Consider the following 23,856-nt stretch of genomic DNA (forward strand, 5'->3'; position numbering starts at 1 on the left):
AGCGGAAGCCCCTTCTCCCGGGGAGGTTAAAAGTGTTAAGGATTTTATACATGTTCGACACCGCACCCTTTCTCGTAGTCGCTGTATCTATGAACTTTTCAAAGGGGGTCAGCTGCCTCCTCAAGTTTTGGCCCCATGATTGGTCGCACAATATGCCCTTGAGGCGGAGGTATTCAAAAATGGTGAGGGATCCCCCGCCGAGGGCCTCCCTCAGGCCCTCGTATGGGAGAAACTCCCCCTCCCTGAACATCTGCCCAGCCCATTCCATCCCCATGTCGGACCAGGTCTGGGAATTCCGAAATCCCCTCCCGCCCACATCAAGGGGGAGCCCCCAAAGGGAGGACATCGGGGACGGCCATGAAGTGAGGTAGGCTGTCTGTGGGCCCTCCCTCCAAATTTCCCAAAGGACTCCCAGGGTCGGGTGTCTTCTTAACTTCCCCGGGATAGATTTGCGTGGGGCCCACAGGAGGTCTCTAACCTTCAGGGGGTGGGCGCCCATGTCCTCTAAGTAATTCCAGTATGTCCCCATCCCCTCTCTCATGTGTTCCAAGAGAACCCTCAATTGTGCAGCCCGGAAGTACTGGCGGAAATCAGGGAGCCCAAATCCCCCCTCCTCCCTCGGCAGTGTCAGGGTCGCTCTCCCAGTCCTTGGGGTTTTCCCCTGCCATATAAATTCTTGGACTGCGTTTTGTAGGACCCTGAAGGTCTGCTCTGGGATGGTGGTGGGGAGCGCTGTGAACAGGTACAAAACCTGGGTAAGATATTCATCTTGACCGCTGTCATCCGGCCGTACCAGGACAGGATCATCTTGTCCCATCTCCTCAAGTCTGACCTGATCCCTGCAATTATAGGGTCATAGTTAGTGGAGGCTAGTTTGGATAGGTCCCTAGTTAGCAGGACTCCCAGGTATCGGATGGATGTCTTTCCCACCGTGATTCCCTCGAACCTGTCCAGGGGGTCCAGCTCGGGGTCTCGCACTTTCATTGGGAGCAGGACCGATTTGGTTGTGTTGATTCTCAGTCCGGAGAAGCGACCAAATGTGGACACCAGGGACAGAAAGGGGGGGAGCGAGGCGGCCGGTTCCACCACATAAGCAAGGATGTCGTCTGCAAAGAGGGAGAGTTTGAACTCTACGTCGCCTCTGCTAATCCCCCTGATGCCCGCATGCGCTCTGATCGCTATAGCTAATGGTTCTATTGTTAGGACATGTATCAAGGGGGAGAGGGGACAACCCTGCCTGGTCCCTCGCGAAAGTGCGAAGGACTCGGTCAACCTCCCATTCACCTGGACCCTCGCTGTGGGGGCTCTATAGAGTGCCGATACCCAGCTCCTTATATGGGACCCGAAGCCCATTTTTTGGAGAAGAAGTTCCATGTACCTCCACTCCACCCTGTCAAAAGCTTTTTCGGAATCTAGAGAGAGGACACATGCGTCCAGGTCAGATTCCTGTACGAAGTGGAGCAGATCTATCGTTTTTCGGATATTGTCCGACCCCTGTCTCCCTCTTATGAAGCCCACCTGGTCCCCATGAACCAACCTCGGCATTATCCCCTCCATCCGCCTCCCCACCACCTTGGCCAGGATCTTGACATCCGTGTTCAGTAACGATATCGGGCGGTATGAGGAGCATTCTGCCGGGTCTTTCCCCTCCTTGGGCAGTACTGCTATAATGGCGCCCATCATGGAGTCAGGGAGAGTGCCTCCCTCGAGGACAGAATTGAAGACCCTCGCCAGGTGTGGGGCCAAGCTGGAGCGGAACCTCTTGTAGAAGTACACTGTATAACCATCCTCCCCCGGGGAGGTTCCCACCTTCATCCCACTTATCACTTTGTCTATCTCCTCCTCGGTTACCGGACCCTCTAACCCCTCCGACATCTCTTGTGTTAGGGCCGGGACTTGTATGGACTCCAGGAAGCCTTCTATCTGGGCATCGCCCTCGCCATATTCTGAGGTATATAGTTCCTCATAGTAGTGGCGAAAGGCCTCTCCTATGTGAGGAGCATCGTAGCCTATCGTCCCCTGGGCGTCCTTCACTGCCTTGACCATTCTGCTTCTTTGGACTTCCCTTAGTTTCCAGGCTAGGATACTATCTGCCTTATCCCCTTTGTCATAATATTTCTGCTTCACCATCTGGAGGCTCCTCTCCGTTTTGTGCAGGAGGAGGTTTTTGAGTTGGAGTCTGTAATCCTCCAGGGCCGTGACCTGGTCACGCTCGAGTGGCCGCTCAGGAAGCCCGCCAGGCCGGAGCTGGGCTATTTTATCCCTTAGGGCCTTTTCCAGGGTCTCCCTTTCTCTTTTCTTCTGGGCTCCTATTTTGATGAGCACACCTCGTAGGGTTGCCTTGAATGCATCCCACAGTGTGTGTGTGCCGACTTCCCCATTGTCGTTCAAGTCAAAGAACTCTGTGATGGCATCTAGCACTTCCTGCGCAATGGCCTCGTCTTTGAGAAGGGAATCATTGCATTTCCAGCGGCCTCTGCGATCCGCGTGCCAACCCTCAGCTATAGTGACGCGGACCATGTCATGATCCGTCCAGGGGACGGGGTCTACACTGTAGCCCGAGACGTGTGGGCGAAGCGTCTCGTCCACCAGGATATAATCGATTCTGGAAAATGAGGTATGAATGGCCGAGTAGTATGTGAACGAGGGGACGTCGGACCTGGGGAGTGGAATCGTGTCGACCAGGCCCAGCTCAGTGTTGACCCTCCGGAAGCAGCGTGCCATGCCCTCGTCCGCCGGTCTGACGTTCGGAGGGCCAAGTCGCTTCCTATCTAAGGCCGGGTCTAGGACCATGTTGAAATCTCCCCCTACCACTATTTTTCCTTGGACAAAGAGTTTGAGCCTGTCCCTCACCTCCTTCAGAACTGGGCTTGGCCTTCATTAGGGCCGTATATAGCTACGAGGGTTAAGGGGGCCCCCTGTAATGTGCCCCTCACCATTAGGTAACGACCCTCGGGGTCCGACCTGCTCAAAGCCTATGCTCCTTGCTAGCAGAATTGCCACTCCCCTCCTCCTTGACCCATGTGATGCACAAAAAACCTCGCCGATTCCTCCTCCCCTCATCTTGGGTTCTTTCCCCCGGGCCCAATGTGTCTCCTGCAGGAAAAGCAGGTCTAGCTTGGCTCTTCTGAACTCCCTGCAAACCAGGGACCTCTTTGTGGGGGTGTTCAGACCTCGCACATTCAAGGTGCCCACCCCCAGGGCCGGCAAACCATTAGCCATTCTCTATGTATCTCTCCCGGTTGGCCACCCGCGTCGTGTCTAAAACCCTGTGTCGCTTCATTTGTCTCGCTACTGGATTGCTTGGATTTTCCCTTCCCCCTTCCCCCAGGGCCCTAAAACTGACCCCAAACATCCCCTCCTCCCCCCTCCCTGAGAAAACATCCCCCGCCAACTTGAAAGAACCCCCCACCCCCCTACCCGACGTCCAGCCAATGAGTTCCGCCATCACTGGCTTGTGGCCGGACCACCAGCCTGGCCTCCCCAGGCTGGGCCCGCTGAACAATGCTCATCTCCTTGAGCCCCCCCCCCCCCCAGCCTCTTCCCCCTCGGTTGCCCACTGTGTACTTGCTGTTCCAGGGGACAGTCGTCGTCACTGGGACCTCACGTGCTTCCACGCCTGTCCCGCAGATTGTCGGGGTTCCCCCGCCGTCAGCCTTCCGAGTCCATTTGTTCTCCTTCCCGGGCGGGAGGTGGAGTATTCAATTTTTTGTATTTTCTTGAGGCTGTTTTCCTTCTCCTGGGTCCCGACTGCCCCGGCCCACCCCTGGCCAGAGCCTCCAGGCCGATTGGACTTCTCCGGGGGGATGGGTCCACCACGTAATCGTGTATGGCTCCTCTAATATCCTCTTCTGTGACCAGCGTGGTGCGTTTGCCCATGTATTCGAAGGATAAGGAGAAAGGATAGCCCCACCTGTAGCGCACCCCCTTCTCCTTGAGTAGCTGCGCCAGGGGACGGCACATTCTGCGCTTCGCCAAGGTGTAGGCAGAGAGATCCTGAAAAATAGTGATCTGGGCATTGTTGTAGGTGATCACCCCTGCCTTCCTCGCTTCTTCCAGAACCTTGGTTTTTTCCGTGTAGTAGTGGAATCGGGCTAGGACAGACCGGGGGTTCCCGGCCCTGCCCCCTGCTCTATGCACCCTGTCGAACATGGGTTCTGTGGTCATCTCCTCCGCGAACAGGAGGGTGATAATGTCTTTCACGACTCGGGTTAGATCTCTCTCTGTCTCCCCCTCCGTTTCCGGGATCCCGAAAAATCTTAAGTTATTCCTCCTTTCCCTGTTTTCAAAGTCGTCAAACTGTCTGGCCTTTTCCTCGTCCCTTTTCTCCAAGGCCGAGAGCCTCATGTCAAATTGGACCTCCGGTGCCGTTGACGAGGACTGATTGGTTTCTACCCGTTGCAGCCTCTCCTCCACTTTGTCCACCCTTTGTTCCATTTTTTCAAATTTCTGGGCGATATCTGATCGCATTTCCCTAATTTCCTGAAGGATGGAGGCAAAGCCCCTCTCCATCGCCGTTGCGGGTTCCGCCATGTTTCCCGGGTGGGTCGGGTCCCCGGAGCCCGTGTGGCTGCTGTTGCGGTCCTTATACCTGAACGCTTGCAGCGACTCTAGCCCGTTCATGCAATCCCCCTCTGTGCCCCCCTCGGGGTCTGCCGCTGACCCAGATCCCGCACGTCTTGGAGTGGTCCCGTGGGGAGGGGGAGGCTGCCAACGTCGCGTCCCAGCCTCTGATTGCCGTCCAAGTTCTGCACCCAGGGGGGGAGTCAGGCGGGCACACGCCCCGGGGTCGTCACCGGGGGCCACCACCTGATTAGGCCTGGTCTCAGTACCTCCGGGCTCTCTGGGTTTCTTTATTGGGTTGGTGGGTGGTATCCCCACCCCCCAGCGTGTCTTGCGCTGTGCTGCCCGGGCCCCAACAGGACTACGATAGCGGGGGGGGGGGCGTGCTGCGGGGGTCGCCTTGGCCACCCCTGATCCCGGGTGGGCTCTCCTTTTCCTGCGTTTGTCTCCTGAGGGCTCGGAGGGCAACGCTTCCAGGCCCCGGATGCTGGGCCCGGGGCCGCCGACTGGGTCGTCCCGGCCTGGTGCGGGGGCCAAGGCTGGGAGTCCGGTTCCCCTCCCGGGGGGGTATTGACAGTGGTGGGCCGGCGGGAGGGGCCCGTCCGGCTCTTCGGTTTTTTTTTTTCCCGGGCCGCTTCCCACCGCCGGGGTTCGGCAGGGGCGGGCCCGTGCCGATCCTCTGAGGCGATCCTTCGGCCGGGGGTGGTCTTTGCTACCGTGGCCCCCCTACCTTCTCCGCCCGATGTTGGTGCCGCTTCTGTTCGGCTGCTCCTTCTGGGTCGGCGAGACACTGCGCTCCGGCTGGCGATCGGGCTGCACTGCTGGGCTCCGTACGTCCGCAGGCCTCTCCCCGTTCCTTCGGCCGCGACTCCAACGCGGCTCGAACTCTGGTTCTCGGGGGGCGGCGAGATCCGATCCTTCGTGCCGGCGTCTCACGGGGGGGCCACCAGTCGATGGCCAGATAGCTGATCCGCCAAGGGGGTCCGGGGGGGGGCTCAATCCCTCTGTAAGGCCCTGTCCTGGCGGGAGCTCGGCACTAGGCTACCATTGCCTCTGCGCCCCCTGGTGGTCCTCCAAGGGGCAATCTTTTGACGGCTTCCACAGGTTCCAGGACCGCAAAGCCAGGCAGCCTGATGGGTCTCCCAGTCAGCACAGGGTAAAACACCACAAATCCTCAAATAAGGGATTCTTCCAGTCCCCCTCCAACTCATCCGCCTCTCACCAGAAGAAGCAATGACCGGTGGGGGCAGGCTGGCCCTGCAAAGTCAGGCTTGGCGGGCGAAGTTCGCGGACGCTTTGGTCATCTCAGTGGTGTCCTGGGGCTTCCGGTTACCTCTTCCTTCTCCTCTCCCGAGTTCTCCCCCTCTCCCACAGATCAGTACACCATCACTCCTAGTAGAGATTTGCTCCCTTATAGAGAGTGAGGCAGTAGAGGAGGTCCCCTCCCCCCCCAGCAGGGGCAGGGCTTTTACTCCTGCATCTCTTCTGTTCAGAAGAACCTCGCGGGCCTGCAAGATGGATTTGTCTTCCCGAACCTTTACCTACCCCTGCACAAGTTCAAGATAACGCCAGCGAACATAGCCGAGATATTGTGTTGGGCAGACTGGACGTGCTTCCTGGACCTGAAAGACACGTATCTTCACATTCCTATTGTGCAGCCTCACCGGGCCTTCCTCAGGTTCTGTTTCATGGGCCTGCATTTCCAGTTCAAGGTTTTGCCCTTCGGGTTAAATTCAGCTCCGAGAGTCTTCACGAGGCTCATGAATGCGGTGGCAGCTCTCCTCAGGTCAGCGGGGCTGCATGTGTACCCTTACCTCGACGACTGGTTAGTCAGAGCCTCGTTGCTGGAGCAGGTTCAAGCCTCTGCGGACAGGCTCATCTCCAACCTATTGTACCTGGGGTTTTCAATAAACTACCAGAAATCTCAGCTTACCCCTACACAGACACCAGTGTTTCTGGGCCTATTGTGGGACACACAACAGCAGAAGGTATTCCCCACCGGGGACCAGGTCAAAGCAATTCGGACTGCGTCTCCCATTTCCACAGGAGGTCATTCACCATGGCTTGGTGGGGTCAACACCTTCTGGGCATTCTGGCAGCATGCCCCCATGACGGTCCCTTACACCAGACTCTGCATGAGAAGGATTCAGCTGCATTTTGCAGATTCCTGGGATCGGCAATCAGGCCATCAGGGGGCCCAGGTCCCCATCCGCAACATTTGGACCACGATCTGAAATGGTGGCAACAGGAAGAGAACCTCTTGGTGGGCAGGCCATTCTGTCCACCCCCTATAGAGTACACCATTACCACAGAGTTAACCCTCCATGGATCGGGAGCCACTCTGGGTATGCACTCGGTGCATGGGCTCTGTACCCAGACTGACTGGAAGAATCCCATCAACAGGCTGGAACTTATGGCAATCTGGTTGGCCCTCAAGTCTTTTCTCCTGACCATCAAGGGCAGGTCTGTGTGCATACTGACACACGACCTGCATGTACTATATCAACAAACTGGGGGCACCAGATCCCCGCAGCTGTGCTCATTGACTCTAGAAATCTTGGTGAAAAATCTGGGAATGGGCTATCAGTCAGGAGGTGTAGATCTCGGCGGTTCACCTTCCGGGAGAACCCAACCTGATGCAGACCGACTCAGTCGCCTGGCTGCCGACCATTACGAGTGGCAGCTGAATGGGAGAGTGCTCCAGGAAGTGTTCAGCAGATGGTGCCACCCAACAACAGACCGATTTGCGACAATACATAACCGGACTTGTCAGCAATTCGCGTCCTCTGGAGGAAGGCGATGCAACTCTCTAGGAGACGCACTCTAGATACCCTGGGATGGGATGTGGGCACATGTATTCCCACCCACACCGCTGGTTCACAAGGTGGTGTGCAAGATCAGGAACCTGAAGGTAATCCTCATAGCTCCTCTCTGGCCAGCTCAACTCTGGTTCTCGGACCTACAGCAGCTGTCAACCCGGCCGGAGATTGTGCTTCCCCTCGGGAAGGGGCCTCTGCTAGTGTAGCAGGGAGTGCAGTGCTACACCCCTGCCCGGAGAGGCTAGCCTCAGCGGCCTGGTTACTGAGCAGCTAACGCTTCAACACCTTAAGTTGTCTAGCGACAATCTGGAAATCATTCAAAGTGCCAGAAGTCGGGCCACACGCAAGTAGTACAAAAGCAAATGGACGAGATTCTGCTTTTGGGTTAAGGAAAATGGGGTGAACCCACTGACATGCACCCTGGACCAAGTCTTATCATTCTCTGCCTGTCTCGCCAGATCGGGTGTCCAGGTAAATACCTACTGGACATACATGGTCGCTATTGTCGACTCTGACTCTCTTATCTTGTCTTTGGCCAATCCCGTCGTAAAGAAACATCTGGGAGGCGTGACTGGGCTTTATCCTCTTGTGAAATGCCTGCATCCCATTTGGGACCTTAATGTAGTACTAAGTGCTATAGCACACAAACGATTTGAACTCATGGCCACAGTAGACATTAAGTTGGTCACCCGGAAGACCGCCCTTCTGGTTGGTCTTAAGTCAGCTAGCAGAGTGAGTGAGATCCAGGCATTAGTCGCCTCAGAACCATATACTAGATTTCGCAAAGACAAGTTGTTCTGCGTACGCACCCAAAGATCCCTCCAAAGGTGGTGTCATCCTTTCATATCAACGAGATTGTGCTCCCCACATTCTTCCCGGACCCCAAGGAAGAGGCAGAAAAAACGCTCCGCTGCCTCGATGTCAGGAGAGCGTTGAAATTCTGCCTGGATAGGACGAAGGGCATCCGCAAGACGGACTGTTAGGGAGAATTCTCAGAAATGTGCTAATTGCCTCCACCTTAGAGACCCCCAGCAACTTTGCTGGATTTTGAGGACTTGATTTTTTAACCTGTTGAGAGTGAGACCCTTTTTTCCCCACTCTCTCATATTTTAGTGTGGTTTCTGAGCTTTGTAGTTCTTTTGGTTATGGAGCCTGACAAACTCCATAGTCGTCATCTTTTACATTGGGTCACACAGCAGCAGTGCAGTAGCACAGGGAAGTCTTTCACATTTCCCAAAGGTTTAAATACCTTCTATGGGATAAACTACTGTTTCCCAGAGCAGTAAAGTGAAATTGACTTTACTTGCATATGTAACTTTCTAGACCCAGCACACACTATCTTACAATACGGTACTGGAGGGGTTACCTTTTGTCTAGCTTCTCATGCAACATTTTTGTTACCCTTTCCTCACTGAATGGCTGGTGGCAGTGGTTTTGTTTTTACTACCGTGGTGTGCATTTACCGCGGGCTGTGTTCGCAGCTGCAGTAAAGCACTCAAGGGTGCAATTTTTGTCGAAATGGCCCCGGTCTTCTTTTTTCGCCATTTTGTTTGTGGAAAGGTCCTTCTTGAGATTTACTCTGCGCGCCAAACCAGGTTTGGTCCAATTGTTCGCTTTGCCTTTGGTGGGATTCACGAGTGAAGCCCGCCTCCGGCTCCAGGGTGTCTGGGGTAGCCAGGAAGGCGATGGAGGTGCCCGAAACTCCCTGTACTTGGTCTCCTAGGAGACCCAAATGCACTCTTAGGTGATTGTCCGGCTGACTGTCTGGCAAGGATAGCCACCCTGCTGGGTGACTGACAGCTAGGCTGGAATGAATGTGAGAGAAGTGAATAAAAGGCAAGGCTTTTGGCTTGGAAGGCAGAGTCGACCACCGGACGAAGGAACCAAAGAACTTGAAGAGGACGCCTGCTGCAACTCCTGGACTGTTGGTATGCCCGGTGAAGCCCTGCTGCTGTGCTGAAACTCCAAATTCGTATCGACACAGAAGCCCCTGCACGGACCAATCAACTCCAAAGTAAGCCACCTGGACATCCTTCTCGGAGCTGGTTGAATTTGCACAGGGTTGCTGCTGGAAACCGTATAGCCAGGGAGAGGAACACCAGATTGTGTGGTTGCTTTTAAGCTGGCCTAGAGCTCCAGGAAGATCCTCCGGACTCCCAGGAAGCAGGACTGACCGAGCCTGAACCCCCTCAAGAGTGCAGGAACCCAGAAGCAAGGTAAGCCCATCTCGACAACCAGGAACTGCAGTGTTGCTATTTGCGGTAGACGCGAGGAGCTGAAACACTGAACAGCCACTGATTTGAAGATTTCTGGTTGCGAGCGGTGACCGTCCCATTGCAGTGCAGGAGTCCCCTGAAGTCCTCCCCCTTGTCCCCTCGACTGAGGCCCAGGAACAGTGAGATCTGCAGAGCTGCTAAGGAACAGAAGTCATCTGCTGTACCTTTTCTTCAATGCAAAGATACTGTAAAAAGTCTGAGAGAACTTCCCCCTTGCTGTAGAGTTGCTTGCATCTTCTAGCACTCACAAGTCTAACGGCTTGTGGCCCTACATTTGATTCTTCTTTTCTTCAAAGACTTCTAAAAGATTGTGCAAAGACATTTTATATTTACCTACCAGAAGAGCTTCATCCTATATAAGACTTTTTCTCATTGACTTTGGCTTAGCCTATTATACTGAATGACTCTGCTTAGGAGATCCAAAAGTATTTGCCTGCTTAAGAATATTTGTGGTCTCTTGTTCTAATAACCTTTTCCTTTTACCAACTTCTAACAGTATTCTAAATGCAAACAGTAAGATTTTAATGTCCCCAGCACCTTAGCTATTGAAGTCACCTGAGGGTGTAGTGTCTGTGCGCCATCCCAAAAGTGTCTTTACTGATTTAGAAACTAAGAGTGAATAGTATTGGTGTGTTTGTGTGTTACTTTTTATATTGCTCCCTTCTGAAGAAGGCTTACTCTGATACATTAATATTTGTTTATTCAACAAACCTTGTATGTAAGGGTTTATCTGAACACTTGTCACTGTGAATCTCCCCTACAGCTCACACTGACCCCTCTTGAGATGAGCCTGGCTGCTGAACACGCTACCAAAACTGTGTAGTACAAGCTTATACCAAAGGTTGGGTTTCGTATACCTGTAGTCAGAGTTGTTGTAGTGCACCCAAAGGGCACTGCATACAAACTTTGCCTAACACGGACACTCTATTTGTAACGTTTGGAGGAGCCAGGCCTGAGCAGCAAGCTTCCAGGACATCCTTAGCTCGATGGATGACTGCAGCGATCCAGGAGACATACAAGGTGCAATGTAAGGATCTGCCACAGGGCATGCATGCGGTAAGAGCCAAGGCGACTGCAGTCGGGCTTCAGCGCCACGTGCCCTGGCAGGTGATCAAGAGGGCAGTGACATGGGCCACTACTTCGGCTTTTTGCAAGCAATACTGCTTGGATACCAGTGCCAAGGCACATGTAGCATTCGGCCAAACAATGCTGCATAATCCATTTGCCTAGAGCGTAAGGCTCTCCTCCCCAGCGCATAGTCAGTTGTAATCGCCCATACAGGTTGGAGGAAAGGGGACGTAGGAGTAATCAAGTGTTACTCACCGCAGTGACTAATGTACTCCTAGTCCATAGCCCCTTTCCGCCATACATCCCCCTATGATAAGACCAATGAGGTTGTTAAAGTGCAATACAGCCGATGTGTCAAAAACGGGACTGAGGTGTGGCACCGGTGTGCAGGATTAAGGGAGCCCCGATCCGAGCCTGCGCGTAAGTAAATTTAAAGAGGAAATGTCTTTTCCTGATGAAAAACATGTTCCTGTCCCTCGCGAGGGACGCCCATACAGGATGGAGAAAAGGGGACTATGGACTAGGAGTACTTTCGTCACTCTGGTGAGAAACACTTTGAAAACTTGCGCATCTCCAACGCCAGTTCAAACACAAAATAACTTTTCACCATCCTTAAAGAGCTGGAAAACCCAGACCCTAACAATCACTTGACTGAGTCAGATACTGATTGGCGTTCTACCATTCAGTTGCCGACAAAATGGACTCCTGAAGACTGAAAATCAAAGCCAAAAAACCCAACCTGCAGCAATAACCCCTTATTCGGTGTCTGCAATATGCCCAGCGCCTGCCCCCCTGTTCCCTGCCCATCCTCTTCTCCTTCTCGCAAGTATCCCAAGAGGAAGTGCTCAAAGCCATTCTAGAATGCAAACCGTCCAACTGCAAGGGTTGCACCTGCCCCGCCCATATCGTTAAGCTCTGTGCCTCTACCCTCACTCCAGCCATCACCGACTTCTTCGCGAACAACTCGTTCTCCTCCAGCCTCAAGTCCTCCTGGGTCACCCCCATTCTCAAGAAACCATCCCTTGACCCCTCTCTCCCCCAACTACCGCCCAATTACCACAGTGCCCTTCCTCCTCAAGATTCCAGACAGCATGGCCCATCACCAAGCACACCACCACCAACACCACAACCTTCTAGGCGCTAGGCAATCCGGATTGTGTCCAAAACACAGCACAGAATCTGACCCACTCGACCTCAATATTCAACTAGATACCATCCGAGACTCGGTCAACCCTGCCTTGCTTCTGTAACAAGACATCTCAGCAGCCTTTGACCTGGTGGGTCATGGCATACTTCATAACCACCTCAGCACTAACTTCCCTTTCTCCACTGTAGCCTCAGATTGGGTCAAATCTTTCCTTTGTAAATGCACCTTTAGGGTATCGATCGGAAATTCAGCCACTGACCCCATTGCTGTTCCCATTGGAGTCCCTCTAGGTTCCTGCCTCTCCCCTGTACAGTACCCATACTAACCCTCTATTCGACCTGCTTGCTTCCCTCCGCATTGGCTACACTAACTTTGCGGATGATGCCAAAATCCTGATCCCCCATCTCAGGAAACAACACTGCAGCCACAGTAACCCGCCTGTACAGCGGTCTCAAATTCTGGATGGCTACCCACAACCTTTGTCTCAACAAAGACCAACTGAGCTGCTCATCGTGCCCAACCCTGCCCGCCTCAAAGGCCTAGACACGCCTACATCACTGACGGTATCCCCATTGCGATGTCTAAACATGTCAAAACCTTAGGTATGCACCTCGATGCAGAACTGTGGATGAATAACCAGGTCAACACCCTTGCCTCCTCCATTGCATACACAGCAAGCTCATTTCCCCCATCCCCTGAGCATACAATTCCTCTCACCAGACAACTGACTTGCGCTTGCCCGAGCCATCATCCTCCGCAAACTAGATTACTGCAATGCTTTATACATGGGCACATCCTCGAGAAACATCACCAAACTACAACTCCTACAAAACAAAGGACCCTGTGCTGCCCTGGGTCTACGATGGTCATAGATTATCTACAAAGAGGCCCCTCTCTACCTCAACAACTACATCGTCCCAAAACGTCATATGGGCTTGCTGCGCTCCTCCTCTAACATCTCCCTCTCCACCCCCAGATTTAACAGCAAAAGAGTGGGTGGTGTATGCTTCCTGGTCACCGCTCCCTCACTTTGGAACACCTTGCCAGCCAACGTCATGTTATAATGCATCTATTTGACCTTCAGAAAACTTTAAAACCTTGCTCTTCAACAAATGACTAATGTGGCCTTCCACGGCCATCGCAGACTTACTCCACTAATTGACTTTGGACTCTTGTAATAAAGTCTGAGTCTTTGGAAAAAGTTTTAGAATTTTTCTGATGCCGCTCCCTCAGTCAGTTTGGCAGCGCTTTTACAATTATAAACAGACCTATAGAACTCTCGGCAAAACAAACATTGCTTGTTTAGCACACTACTTTTAAACTGCAATTCTTAATACTGCTACTTTGCTCATGGTAATTTACCCCCAAGTTTGAAATGTCCTGCAAAAACGTGCTCGTATCAATGCGCTACAAATCAAATAATTCTCTACCTACTTGCCAAAAAGATTGATTTGCAAGATACTTACTTTCATGGTAATGGACGTTGAACATCATTAGCCGTTCCTGAATAAGCATGTTAATATTTTTAATTTAAGATTTCTTTATTGCTTTGCAGCCTTTTCACACATTTACTCTGGTACTTGCAAGTATTGTATTTTGTTCTTTTTTAAAGCTGTGTTTTTTCTGTTATATAGTGCAATGCGTGTTTTGCTGTCCAAGCTACCGAGGCCCTGGATCGTTGATGAGAAAAAGGATGATGGCTACACTTCGTTGCATCTGGCAGCGCTCAATAATCATGTGGAAGTAGCTGAGCTGCTAGTTCATCAGGTCAGACATGTTCTGTTTTTTCTAGTGCATGGTGAATGCTAGATTACTTATTGCATGTTTAACCTCTAATATTTTTATATTGCTGTGAAAAGCATTGAATAGGTTAGAAATTGCGCTATACCATCTGAATTTGAACATCCTCGGTCTAGTGTGTTGGTGTTTAATGAATGCTTCACTGGAAAACACTTGATATGCTTGACTCTTTCCCCGATCTGTAAGCCTCAAGCAGTTGCCAGTAAAGACACCACATGTTCTGAATATTGTTCCTCTCTCGTTTTGTGGCATGAATCTGTTCCAAAAGATTATGCTCATAAATACCATGAAAGAATCTGTAGTTTGGATAGGGAAGATTTGTGGCTTGTTTTATGTTCTGTTATCTTCAGGCCTCACTTCGTGCAAGCCCTTCACCATGTTTCTCAATGAAAATCATGTGCACTCACCCATATTTCTTGCCCAAGATGGTCTCTCCATTTCATCTGAATCAATAGATCTGTCTGCCGGTGTTCTTCCCGAACCCACAGTCGAGGCAGAGAGGGCCCTGCATTTATTGGACCTCAGGAGAGTCCTCAAGTTATATTTTTCTCAGACTAAATCTTTCAGGAAGTCAGAGGCATTGTTTGAGTCCTTTGGGGGCTCCTCTCCCGGCTCTCAGGCTTCCAAGGTTTCCTTCGGCCATTGGATGGTTCAGGCCATTTCGGAAGCGTATATGGCCATGGGCAAACTGGTTCCTGCAGGGATTCATGCCCATGTGGTCGGAGCCAAGGCCACGGGCGTCGCGTTTCAGAGACATGCTTCTTGGGAAGGTTAACAGCAGGGCAGCTACTTGGGCCACTCCGGCCTTCTGGAAGTACTACTCACTAGCTACCAGCTCCAGGCGCAATGCAGAGTTTGGTCAGGCAGTTCTGAAGAACCTTATTTGCTTTGTCCTAGATATGAGGCAGGTTATCACTGCTCCACCCATGTTCTTGAGTGGAATCGCCCACAAGGATGGATGGGATGGGGCGTGTGAGTGATTAAAGTTGCTCACTATAGTGATTGGAGTACTCCTAGTCCTTTTTCCTCCATACGTCCCACTGGCCTCCCCCCGCTAATATGCCAAAGGCCAATATGTAATAAGCGTAGCCAGGTATTGAGGCATCCGATGTGTTCAAAGGGGACTGAGATGAGTCGCTGGAGGTCGGGGCCTCAGTGGGGCGTTCCTGAGGCTGCACCCCCATGCGCTATACTAAATTTAAAGGGAAGCTACATTTTTAGCTGCAAAGGTTCCGGTACTGTCCCCATGTTGGGGGACGCCCACCAGGATTGGGCGAAGGGGACTATGGGCCGTGAATAATCTAGTCACTATGGTGAGTAACTTATTCCTGTACATTTTGCTAGCCTTACTGCGTTTGGCTACTAACAGTGGCTTGTGTCAAAACATGGCCATGCCACAAGGTTTTTCGTTTGTTCCTTGGCCATTTTACCTTCATCCTACTTCCTGACCTGCCAGGTCAGGAAAATCCTTTAATGGTCATGCACTGCCCGGGAAAAGCCTAGCTTTTCGCAGACTAGTGCAGTGCTTTGGTGTGGTGGTCCCAGGAAATGGGTGGGGACTGTCTGGTCCCAATCCACATACTGGTGCCTGAATATATGGTTTGCATGCTTGCATGTCTCCCACAGTGGTCCCTGATTGGACCACTGCTGGTGTGCATGTGTAGGGTAGATTTTGCTATGGAGGGCTGGGACTATCACTCACCTGACTTTGGTATAAGAAGAGGTGTCCTGCAGCTATTCCAGGAGATCAGAAGAGCCAACCATCCTAGGCAGCTGTGAAGACCGAATAGACCTGTGGACGATCCCTGATGAGGCTGGCGACCAACTCTTGCTGAAGTTCTGTCGAGCTGCCGATCCCAGAATTCAGTGCTTTGACCCTCTAGACCGATGGGAACAACTGGTCCTGATGTCTCCTGGTGCCCAAGCAAATTGAAGTCTTTGGAAAGTGTCCCTGGGCCATCCAATGGGCTGATCAACTAGGAAACTGGGCTGATGCGATAGGAGCATTGTGGTTCTGTGTTTAGGCCTGGAACTTTGGGGACTGCCAGCATGTCCTGCAGAGGTTGTCTCTGCAAAATATCTGCATTCCAACATCCACGGGACAATAGATACAGGGCTGACTTTGGCCGCGACAACTGTCTCCTTCTGTCACCTGGCAATTGTGACCGTCTGAACTGCTTTTCTGCATCTAGTCATTTGCTGAGAGGAGGTCTGCATCGATGAGAGTTGCAATCTACAACAGGCACAGCTTGCTCCTGCAATTGTCACTGACAGTGACTCACTCGAACCTACAACTTCTGGGCACCGAGGACTGGAAGAAAATTGTCGGAAAACGCATCCTCTGACAACCTTCTGAATACCTGGCAAGGCACAAGAGAAACCAGAGTATGGGGTTGAGTTAAAGTTGTACTTACCTGAACCCCTTGCTCCCCTTTTAAAAGTTGTCCTAACTTTTTAAACGTTTACGTTAGTTTGGCTTTGCCATAGCTTGTTCACTGAAATGCTCCAAATGCTGGTTATAGTTTTATTCTCTGGAATACTTACTTATCAAATGTTTGGACCCATCTACACGCCCCCAGGAACCCTCTCTGAAATGTTCCCGACTTATCAAACAGTGCAGAACTTTGTGAACTTTGGGCACAAGGGACTCATACATTTTTGGGTTGAATTTATAAAGTTAGGACTGCAAATCATGTGGAGAATTGGTGTTATCTCTAACCATATGCCTTTCCTTTCAGATATTGGGGGGGTTGTTATTGAATTGTGCTGCACCAACTTAAGCAACTGTGTATTTGTTGTATAGTATGTTAGTCTTGTGTGATGATCATGCTTGCTAGTAGTCCTTTTTCATGTGTTTTGAGAACCTACAATAGATATTACTTTTATAACAGTCGAAGTGTAACTCTTGGTGTTTCACTTGTGGAGTCATTGTGGACCCATGGCCCCACTTCACTCTCCTGAGATTTAGCCTTAGCCTATCTCCATGCTACCTTGATTGGTTTTGCTAAACTCCCAGAAGTTACTACCTGTTCACAATAAGGGTGGCTTCCCAAAAATCTGTCCACCAGGCCAGGGTTTAGACCTCCATTCGAACATGTGGTTCCAACAATTCTTTGCACCAGTCATTTTCAGGCCCATGAGAATGACTCCCTTTTCCTGGTATTGGCAAAGTCCCAAATCTCTCCACTGGCTCCCGGTTGCTGCAAGGATCAAATTCATATCCCTCTGCATCATCCATAAGGCTGAATGGGGCAGGGCACCACACTACCTACAACTTGCTCTCACCAAATACTCTCCCCCCAGATCTTTAAACTCCTTCTGCTCCATGTCTCTGCGTGTCAAGTGCTACTCTTAAAAGCGAGCGGGAGGCCAATCTCTTTCCAAGGCTGACTCCCTCCTCTGGAACACCCTCCTTCTTCCTCTCTCCGTCTTGAGCCGGATCTCCTCAAATTCCAGAAGATCCTCAAGACTTGCCTCTTCTATTCCCCCTTGCCCCACTCCCTCCCATGCTAAACCCCACAGTTGCTGATATTGGTGACCCGGGCCCTTGTGTCCTTCTGGGTCCTAGCCCCCCCCAAATTGCACACACCCTTTGTCCACACCCAACACTTGCCTTTGGGCGCCCACTGGCCTGTGCTGTCTCACAGGCCTGCACTTATTGTATTGGCAGGTGACCACTCTGTACAAAGTGATCTCTGCCAGGAACTTAATTGTTGCTTGCAACTGATTCCCTTACCCCCCACCCATTGTCCCTTCTCTCGCTCCACTTGCACATTCTGAATCCTCACAAGGCCTAGTAGGACCGCCTCTGTCTTTTCTCATCATTATTTTTCCCTTTCGCTCCCATGTTCTATCCCCATTGCCCTGTGGGTGCTTTGAAACCCAATTTCTTGATATATAAGCACCTTACAAATGCACAATGAATACATTAAATTAATTAAATGGAATGGATAATGTTGGCATACTGTATCCCAGAGGTCAAACACTGGCTTTGTATTGTTGGGATTGGGATCCTGTAATATATTTTAATGTCTGCTAGAAAAGTCTTTCCATTCCTCATCTTTGTGAAATATGCCTATCACTAGATAGTGGACTGTGAGAAACCTAGGGTATTCTCCCATTTAGACCCATAGAATCCTTTATTCGGGTGGCCAGGGCATGGCCATCTCATTTGGATCCAGATCCTGGGGGTGGACCAGTACAGGAGGATTACCCGGGTATGGGAGTCCGGGGTCATTGTGATGGGAATACCCAAGGCGACACACTGTATGCCCCCTCTCACCTGTTATCCCCCCTGTCTTTTGGGGGTATTTTCAAACACTCACCCCCCAACAACCCCCCAACCATTTTTGCATAATACTGTGAAGAAGAGGCAACCTGGAGGGGTGAGGATAATAAGTGAAAAACCCACTAAGACACAGAGGACCGACTACAACACTCTTGACAGCAGGCTGTCCCCTTAAAATCAGGCAAGGTCAGGCAGCTCCAACCCTAATCACACACCTGCTGCCCATTAACCTCACACGGGTGTATAAAGCGAGGCTGCTGAGAGAGAAAGTTCAGATGCAGTTGGGAGAGCAAGAGGGAGGCTGCTAGGCTGAGGAGCCCTATTCAAACCCCAAAAGCGAGCTGGGAAGATTGTCTGGAGCTGAGAAACCAAGAGGCTGGGAGCTGTCGGGTGAATCCAGATGACCGCGTGTCACAGGAGCTGTTCCTCCCAAGTGTTAGATTCGGGCAGCCAGGACCTTGCTGTTGAGGTCCGAACAATTACTTCTTCCCTTGGGGCCAGTGCCGACCCCAAGGATGTATAGGGGCAGATGGTGAGACCCTGGCCTCATCCGCATGCTGAAGGACGGAGCCGCTGACCTTACAACGCTGCCCAGTGAGTCTGATCAAGAGAGGGAGAGACTCGGGCGAGCAGGTGGGAAGAAGAGTGTGTGAGGGAAGGCACCAAGTAAAGCAGGCAAGGGGCCCGACCCCAAAAAGGAAGGTGAACGTTGATTGAAATTGGTCTGAGCCCTGCAGAGGGAGACTAATTGAACATTGTGTTAAGAGGATCTGAGCCCGGCTGAGGGGGATCCGGGGTGAACCGTAAATCACCCGAGAAAGTGATACCTGAAAGATAATAAGAGCCAAAGTAACAGTGACCCTGTGTGAGTGAACACAATATCGGAAGTCTCTGTAAAATGAAAGTGAAGTTCCTGAAGTGAAGTGAAGAGAAGTGAAGTGAACACTGAAAAGAAAATGAAACTAAAAGCCAAAATAGGGAAATCACTAAGTAGAGGAAAAGTGAAGAGAATCCCCAAGAAGGCTGCTTTGAAATGGAACTGAATGTAAAGTAGAAGGAATTGATTTTAAGAAATACAAGTACCAGAATGCAGCCGTGTCAAAGTGGGAATGTAAGGGAATAAAGCAAAGCCATATAGTTTCGAAAGTCTCTGACAGCAAAGCAAAGTGAATCTGAAAAGTAAGAAAGTTGGGAAAGGATATCCCGTTTCAATTGTGTAAGCCTGAAAGAGAAACAAACTTTAAATATTATTTTGCACTCCATGGTATTCTACGAATAAAAGACTTTCAAGGGGAAAGAGACTTTATTGCAGAAGACCCTGGTGTGTGTTCTGAAATGCATCCTCGGGCTGCAGAAGCCAAAGTGTGTGCTAAGCTCGAGTGTGCCGCCTTGCCCTGTGCTGAAAACGTGGGGAAGGGAGGTCAACGGCCTGAACATCCTGACTTATAATTTTGTGAACACTTCTTTCTTTTTCGTAAAACTATTTCCCACACGATTTGTATTTGGAGGTAAGGATTGGCAATAGGTTTATTAGTATAGGCCCTTTTATTTTGACAAGACACAACTAGGACTGCCTTATTATTTGATGGTTGTAGCTTGCTCCCATCTGTAGATTTAGGATTAGATGAGCGTTCAAAAAAGGGTTTGATAAAGTTCAATAAACGCCCTTGAACTGTGGTCACTTGTCTGCCTTACTGTTGATAACATGCCTTTCTTACAGGACCTAATACTATATAGTTGGAATGGGATGTGTCTTTAACATGTGTTTTTATAATACACTAGGTATTTTATACTGTTTTGTTTACTAAGGTATGTATGCAACTACAAGGTCTATATAAATGTGTGTATGTTGTAGTAGATCATTGTGGTGTATTTTCCATGAATGTCTTGACTAGTTGAACCTTAGTTGTGCACCTGTCTCCAGAGGCTTGTGTTAGGGAGATTTATCATTTGTATGTTTCATCCCCTCTCCTAGTGACACCCCCAGCACTTTTGCTGGGCTTCTGGACCTTTTTCTTTCAATCCTGAATGAGTGTAGCCTTTTTCCTCTCATTCATTCTAATGTGCTCTGTCTTTTGGAACTCTATTCTTTGTATTCTACCTGTACTATGGAGTCTGTCTGCTCCATAGCTTTTAAAAGGCATCTGTGTTTTTACTACTGCAACACACAGCTCCTTATTGGCAGTGTTGCTGGGGACCCTTGGAGTCCTCCTTTGAAATACTTTTTCTATATCCTCAAGTAACTACAGTTCGAAGGGATTGTGTCCTCCGACGTATTCCGTATCTTAGATATCTCTTTCCAGCTTTGCTGGCCTCGGAATTTTTTTCTCTCTAGAGGGCGCTGCGCGTCGACGTCCGCCGAGTCGATGTCCCTCGACAGCCGCCGTATCGACGTCAACGTCATCCTACCTATGAAGGCAGCGCACAGCGTCCGTTGCTCAGTTCCGTTTTTCTGCGCTTACTCAGTGCCTCGGAATATCGTTGCTCAGTTTCGTAGATGTATTATTCCGTTTTCCTCGAGATATTCGATCCATACTCGATGGCTTCCTCGTCTGAACCGATGACCCCTCGGTCCGGATTTAAAAAATGCTGAGACTGTGGAAAAAAGATGTCGCTAACGGACCCTCACAGGGTCTGTCTGTGGTGTTTGGGAGCTGAACACCATTGTTCGGAGTGTGAGGACTGTATGTCCATGACAGCTAAAGCCCTGAAGGAGCGTAGGGGGAAGCTGGAAAAAGGTAAGACTTCTAAAGCTTCTTCTTCCTCGACGAAGTCGAGACATTCCTCTCCTCGTCGCCATTCGCGCTCCAGGTCTCGAAGCGGGTCCCATCATTCTTCGAGATCGAAGCACTCGAAAAGGAGACGCCGAAGATCCCCTTCTTCGTCCTCCTCTTCCTCTGTTTCACCTAAGAGAATCCCTTGCGCCGCGAAGCATAGTTCCCGGGCTGAATGGGAGGAATTTCGGAAAAATATGATGAGCGTCTTCGAGAAAGCGACCTCGACCCCCTCGAAGACTGCCGAGAGCGAAGGTCCAAAACGCCGCAGGTCGCAGCACCCGGCGAAGGAAGCTTCTCGAGCGCGTCACGAACGCTCGAGTAAAGCAAAGACCTCGAATCCTTCTTCGAAGGTTCCGGCGACGCCGAGGTCAGTGTCTTCGACGCCGTTGTCGAAGGGACCTTCGACACACGGGTCTGTCGACTTGACGCCATCCTCAACACCGGTGTCGACGCCAAGGAAAGTCACGGTTGCGGCGCACCCAGTGGCTATTCCCAGGTCTTCGATGTCATCGAGATTGTCGATATCCTCGAGCAGAATTCCGATTCTATCGAGGCCTCCACCTTTGTTTTTGACGCCACTTTCAAAGCCTTCGACGCCGGCGTTGACGACATCGACGTTTTCGAGGCTGATTACGACAAGTTTGGCACCCTCTGCCTTGGAGATGGGTTTCACACCCTTTGTGAGCTCAGACCAATTGAGAACAATGTCTTCAATTATGGAAGAGGGAGAACTGTCTGATCAAGAAGAGCCATTTGAGTTGCAGGGATCTGCAACCCCAGTTCAAGAGGAGCTATCCTCAGAGGAACGCAGATTAAAGGAACTCCATGATTCCTTACATGAGGCAAGTGGTTTAGACACTTCCCCAGAGGTGGAGTTTGCTAGGCCAGACCCGGGGGAGCATGCTGAAACCCCTTATAGAGCCTTAATGGCCAGGATTACAGAATTTATGGGGTGGTCAACACCTTCACCGGCTTTCCAACAGGATGACCTCACGGATATTCTTGATAAAGGTCCACAGGAGGATCCTGTAGTACCTTTTCATAAAGCTCTTCAAAGAAAAATAATGACGAACTGGGAAACCCCAGATGTCGTCCCGGCAGTAAATAAAAAACTGTCTGCTAAATACAGGGTATCTTCTGCAGACCCAGAGTTTTTGTCCAAACGCCCATCCCCAGAAAGTCTGGTGGTACAGGCAGCATCTTCTACTGACATCAAGACTGCTTACCCTACCGTCCCACAGGACAGGGACGATAAAAGAATACGATGCTATGGCTAAGAAAGTCTTTTCGGAATGTAGCATGGCGTTAAAATCTATTAATGCTACTTGCACCCTTGCTAGATTTAGCCATACACTTTGGGAGTGTGTTTCTACAGCGGCTGACTGCATCTCGGAGGGAGAAGAAAGGGAGGCGTTCCTAAATATCATAAGGGACGGTAAAGACGCTATGTGCGAATCCCTCCAGACGGGCATTGACTCGGCTGACAGTATCAGCAGAGCAATGGGGGCAAGTACAACAACCAGGAGATTTGCTTGGTTGAGAAAGTCTGGTTTTGTCCCAGATGTGCAAGCCAGGCTCTTGAACATGCCATTTGATGGCTCTTCTTTGTTTGGGAAAAAGGCGGATGACAGTTTAGAAAAACTGCAAACATTAAAGGCAGCAGCAAAATCCCTAGGTGTTGCAATCCGTCAGACACCTTTTCGTCCCACAGGAACTTCTGCGAGAGGCAAGTCTTTTCGCTTCTACTCCGCATTCGGAAGAGGTAGAGGACGACCGGCTCAAAGGGGACAAAGAACTACCCGAGGTGGATGGGGTAGATATTCAAAAGCCGCAGCCACAGCAGGTGCCTCTTTACCATCTGCATCAGCCGCCCCTAAACCACTCTGAGGACTTCCCTCACAAGACATCTGTAGGAGGCAGGTTAACTCAACATCTGGCGGAATGGCAGGCTATCACGTCAGATGCTTGGGCATTGGAGACAGTTGCACAAGGTTACTACCTGCCTCTCCTACGCATACCTCAGAGTCATCCACCGGGGATCAGCTCTCAAAAAGCTCCAGATCCGCTCCTCTTGCAGGAAATTGTAGACCTGCTAGAGAAAGGTGCCATAGAACCGGTACCTGTAGCGGAGAGGAACAAGGGCTGGTAATCCCCTTACTTTCTCATACCAAAGAAAGACGGAGGACTGAGACCCATCTTGGACTTGCGGGAATTGAACAAATTCCTCAGGAAAAACAAATTCAAGATGGTAACTCTCTCTCAGATCTTTCAGGCCCTTCAGTTCCAGGACTGGTTGGTATCTCTGGACCTTCAGGACGCTTATTTCCATGTGCCAATCCATCTCAAACACAGGAAATACCTGAGGTTCGCAATGGGCAACTCTCTTATCAATTTCGAGTTCTGCCATTTGGGCTGACCTCCGCCCCAAGGGTCTTCACCAAGTTAATGTCGGTAGTGGCTACAAGTCTAAGGAGGGAAGGGATTCACATCTATCCCTACCTGGACGATTGGTTGATCAGAGCTGTATCTTCGGAACAAGCTCAGATCCAGCTAGATTATGTTTGTCACTCCCTTCACAGGCTGGGCTTCTCCCTCAATTTAAAGAAGTCACAAATGATACCATCGCAGAGACTCCAGTTCATCGGAGCGATCCTGGACACTTCCCTGGGAAAAGCCTCGCCACCAGAGGTGCGGGCTCAAGATATTCTACAGATGGTCACCAAGTTTCAAAATGCCCAACTTCTCCCAGCCTTCGACTTTTTGAGGTTGCTAGGCCTCATGGCATCCTGCATTTTCCTAGTGCCAGAGGCTCGCCTGAGAATGAGATCTCTCCAGTGGGCACTGAGAACTCGGTGGTCACAATTCTCAGGGAGAATGACAGATCTTCTTCAGGTTCCCGACAGGGTGGCTCGAGACCTTCAGTGGCGGGCCTGTCAGGAGAACATTCTGAAAGAAGAGCAGTTTTGGAAACCTTGGCCGGAGATAACAGTAGTCACGGATGCCTCACTTACGGGGTGGGGAGCCCACGCCAACGACTTGACGATCAGCGGTCATTGGTCTCCATCGGAGTCCAGAATACATATCAACCTGTTAGAGCTGAGGGCCATCAGACTTGCGC

General features: G+C 50.8%; 1 protein-coding gene across 2 annotated transcripts in view; it reads left to right on the forward strand.

The window, feature by feature from the left end:
* The window catches only part of MIB1 (MIB E3 ubiquitin protein ligase 1), an 863,979-nt gene that overhangs the window by 621,592 nt on the left and 218,531 nt on the right, over positions 1-23,856 (forward strand). For both annotated transcript variants that reach the window (XM_069620891.1, XM_069620890.1), the window contains exon 13: positions 13,508-13,640. In XM_069620891.1, the coding sequence (XP_069476992.1) occupies positions 13,508-13,640 (133 nt within the window). The remainder of the gene's footprint in view (positions 1-13,507; positions 13,641-23,856) is intronic.

This window comes from Ambystoma mexicanum, chromosome 5q (genome assembly GCF_040938575.1).
Source record: "Ambystoma mexicanum isolate Mex_15411 chromosome 5q, UKY_AmexF1_1, whole genome shotgun sequence".
NCBI lineage: Eukaryota > Metazoa > Chordata > Amphibia > Caudata > Ambystomatidae > Ambystoma > Ambystoma mexicanum.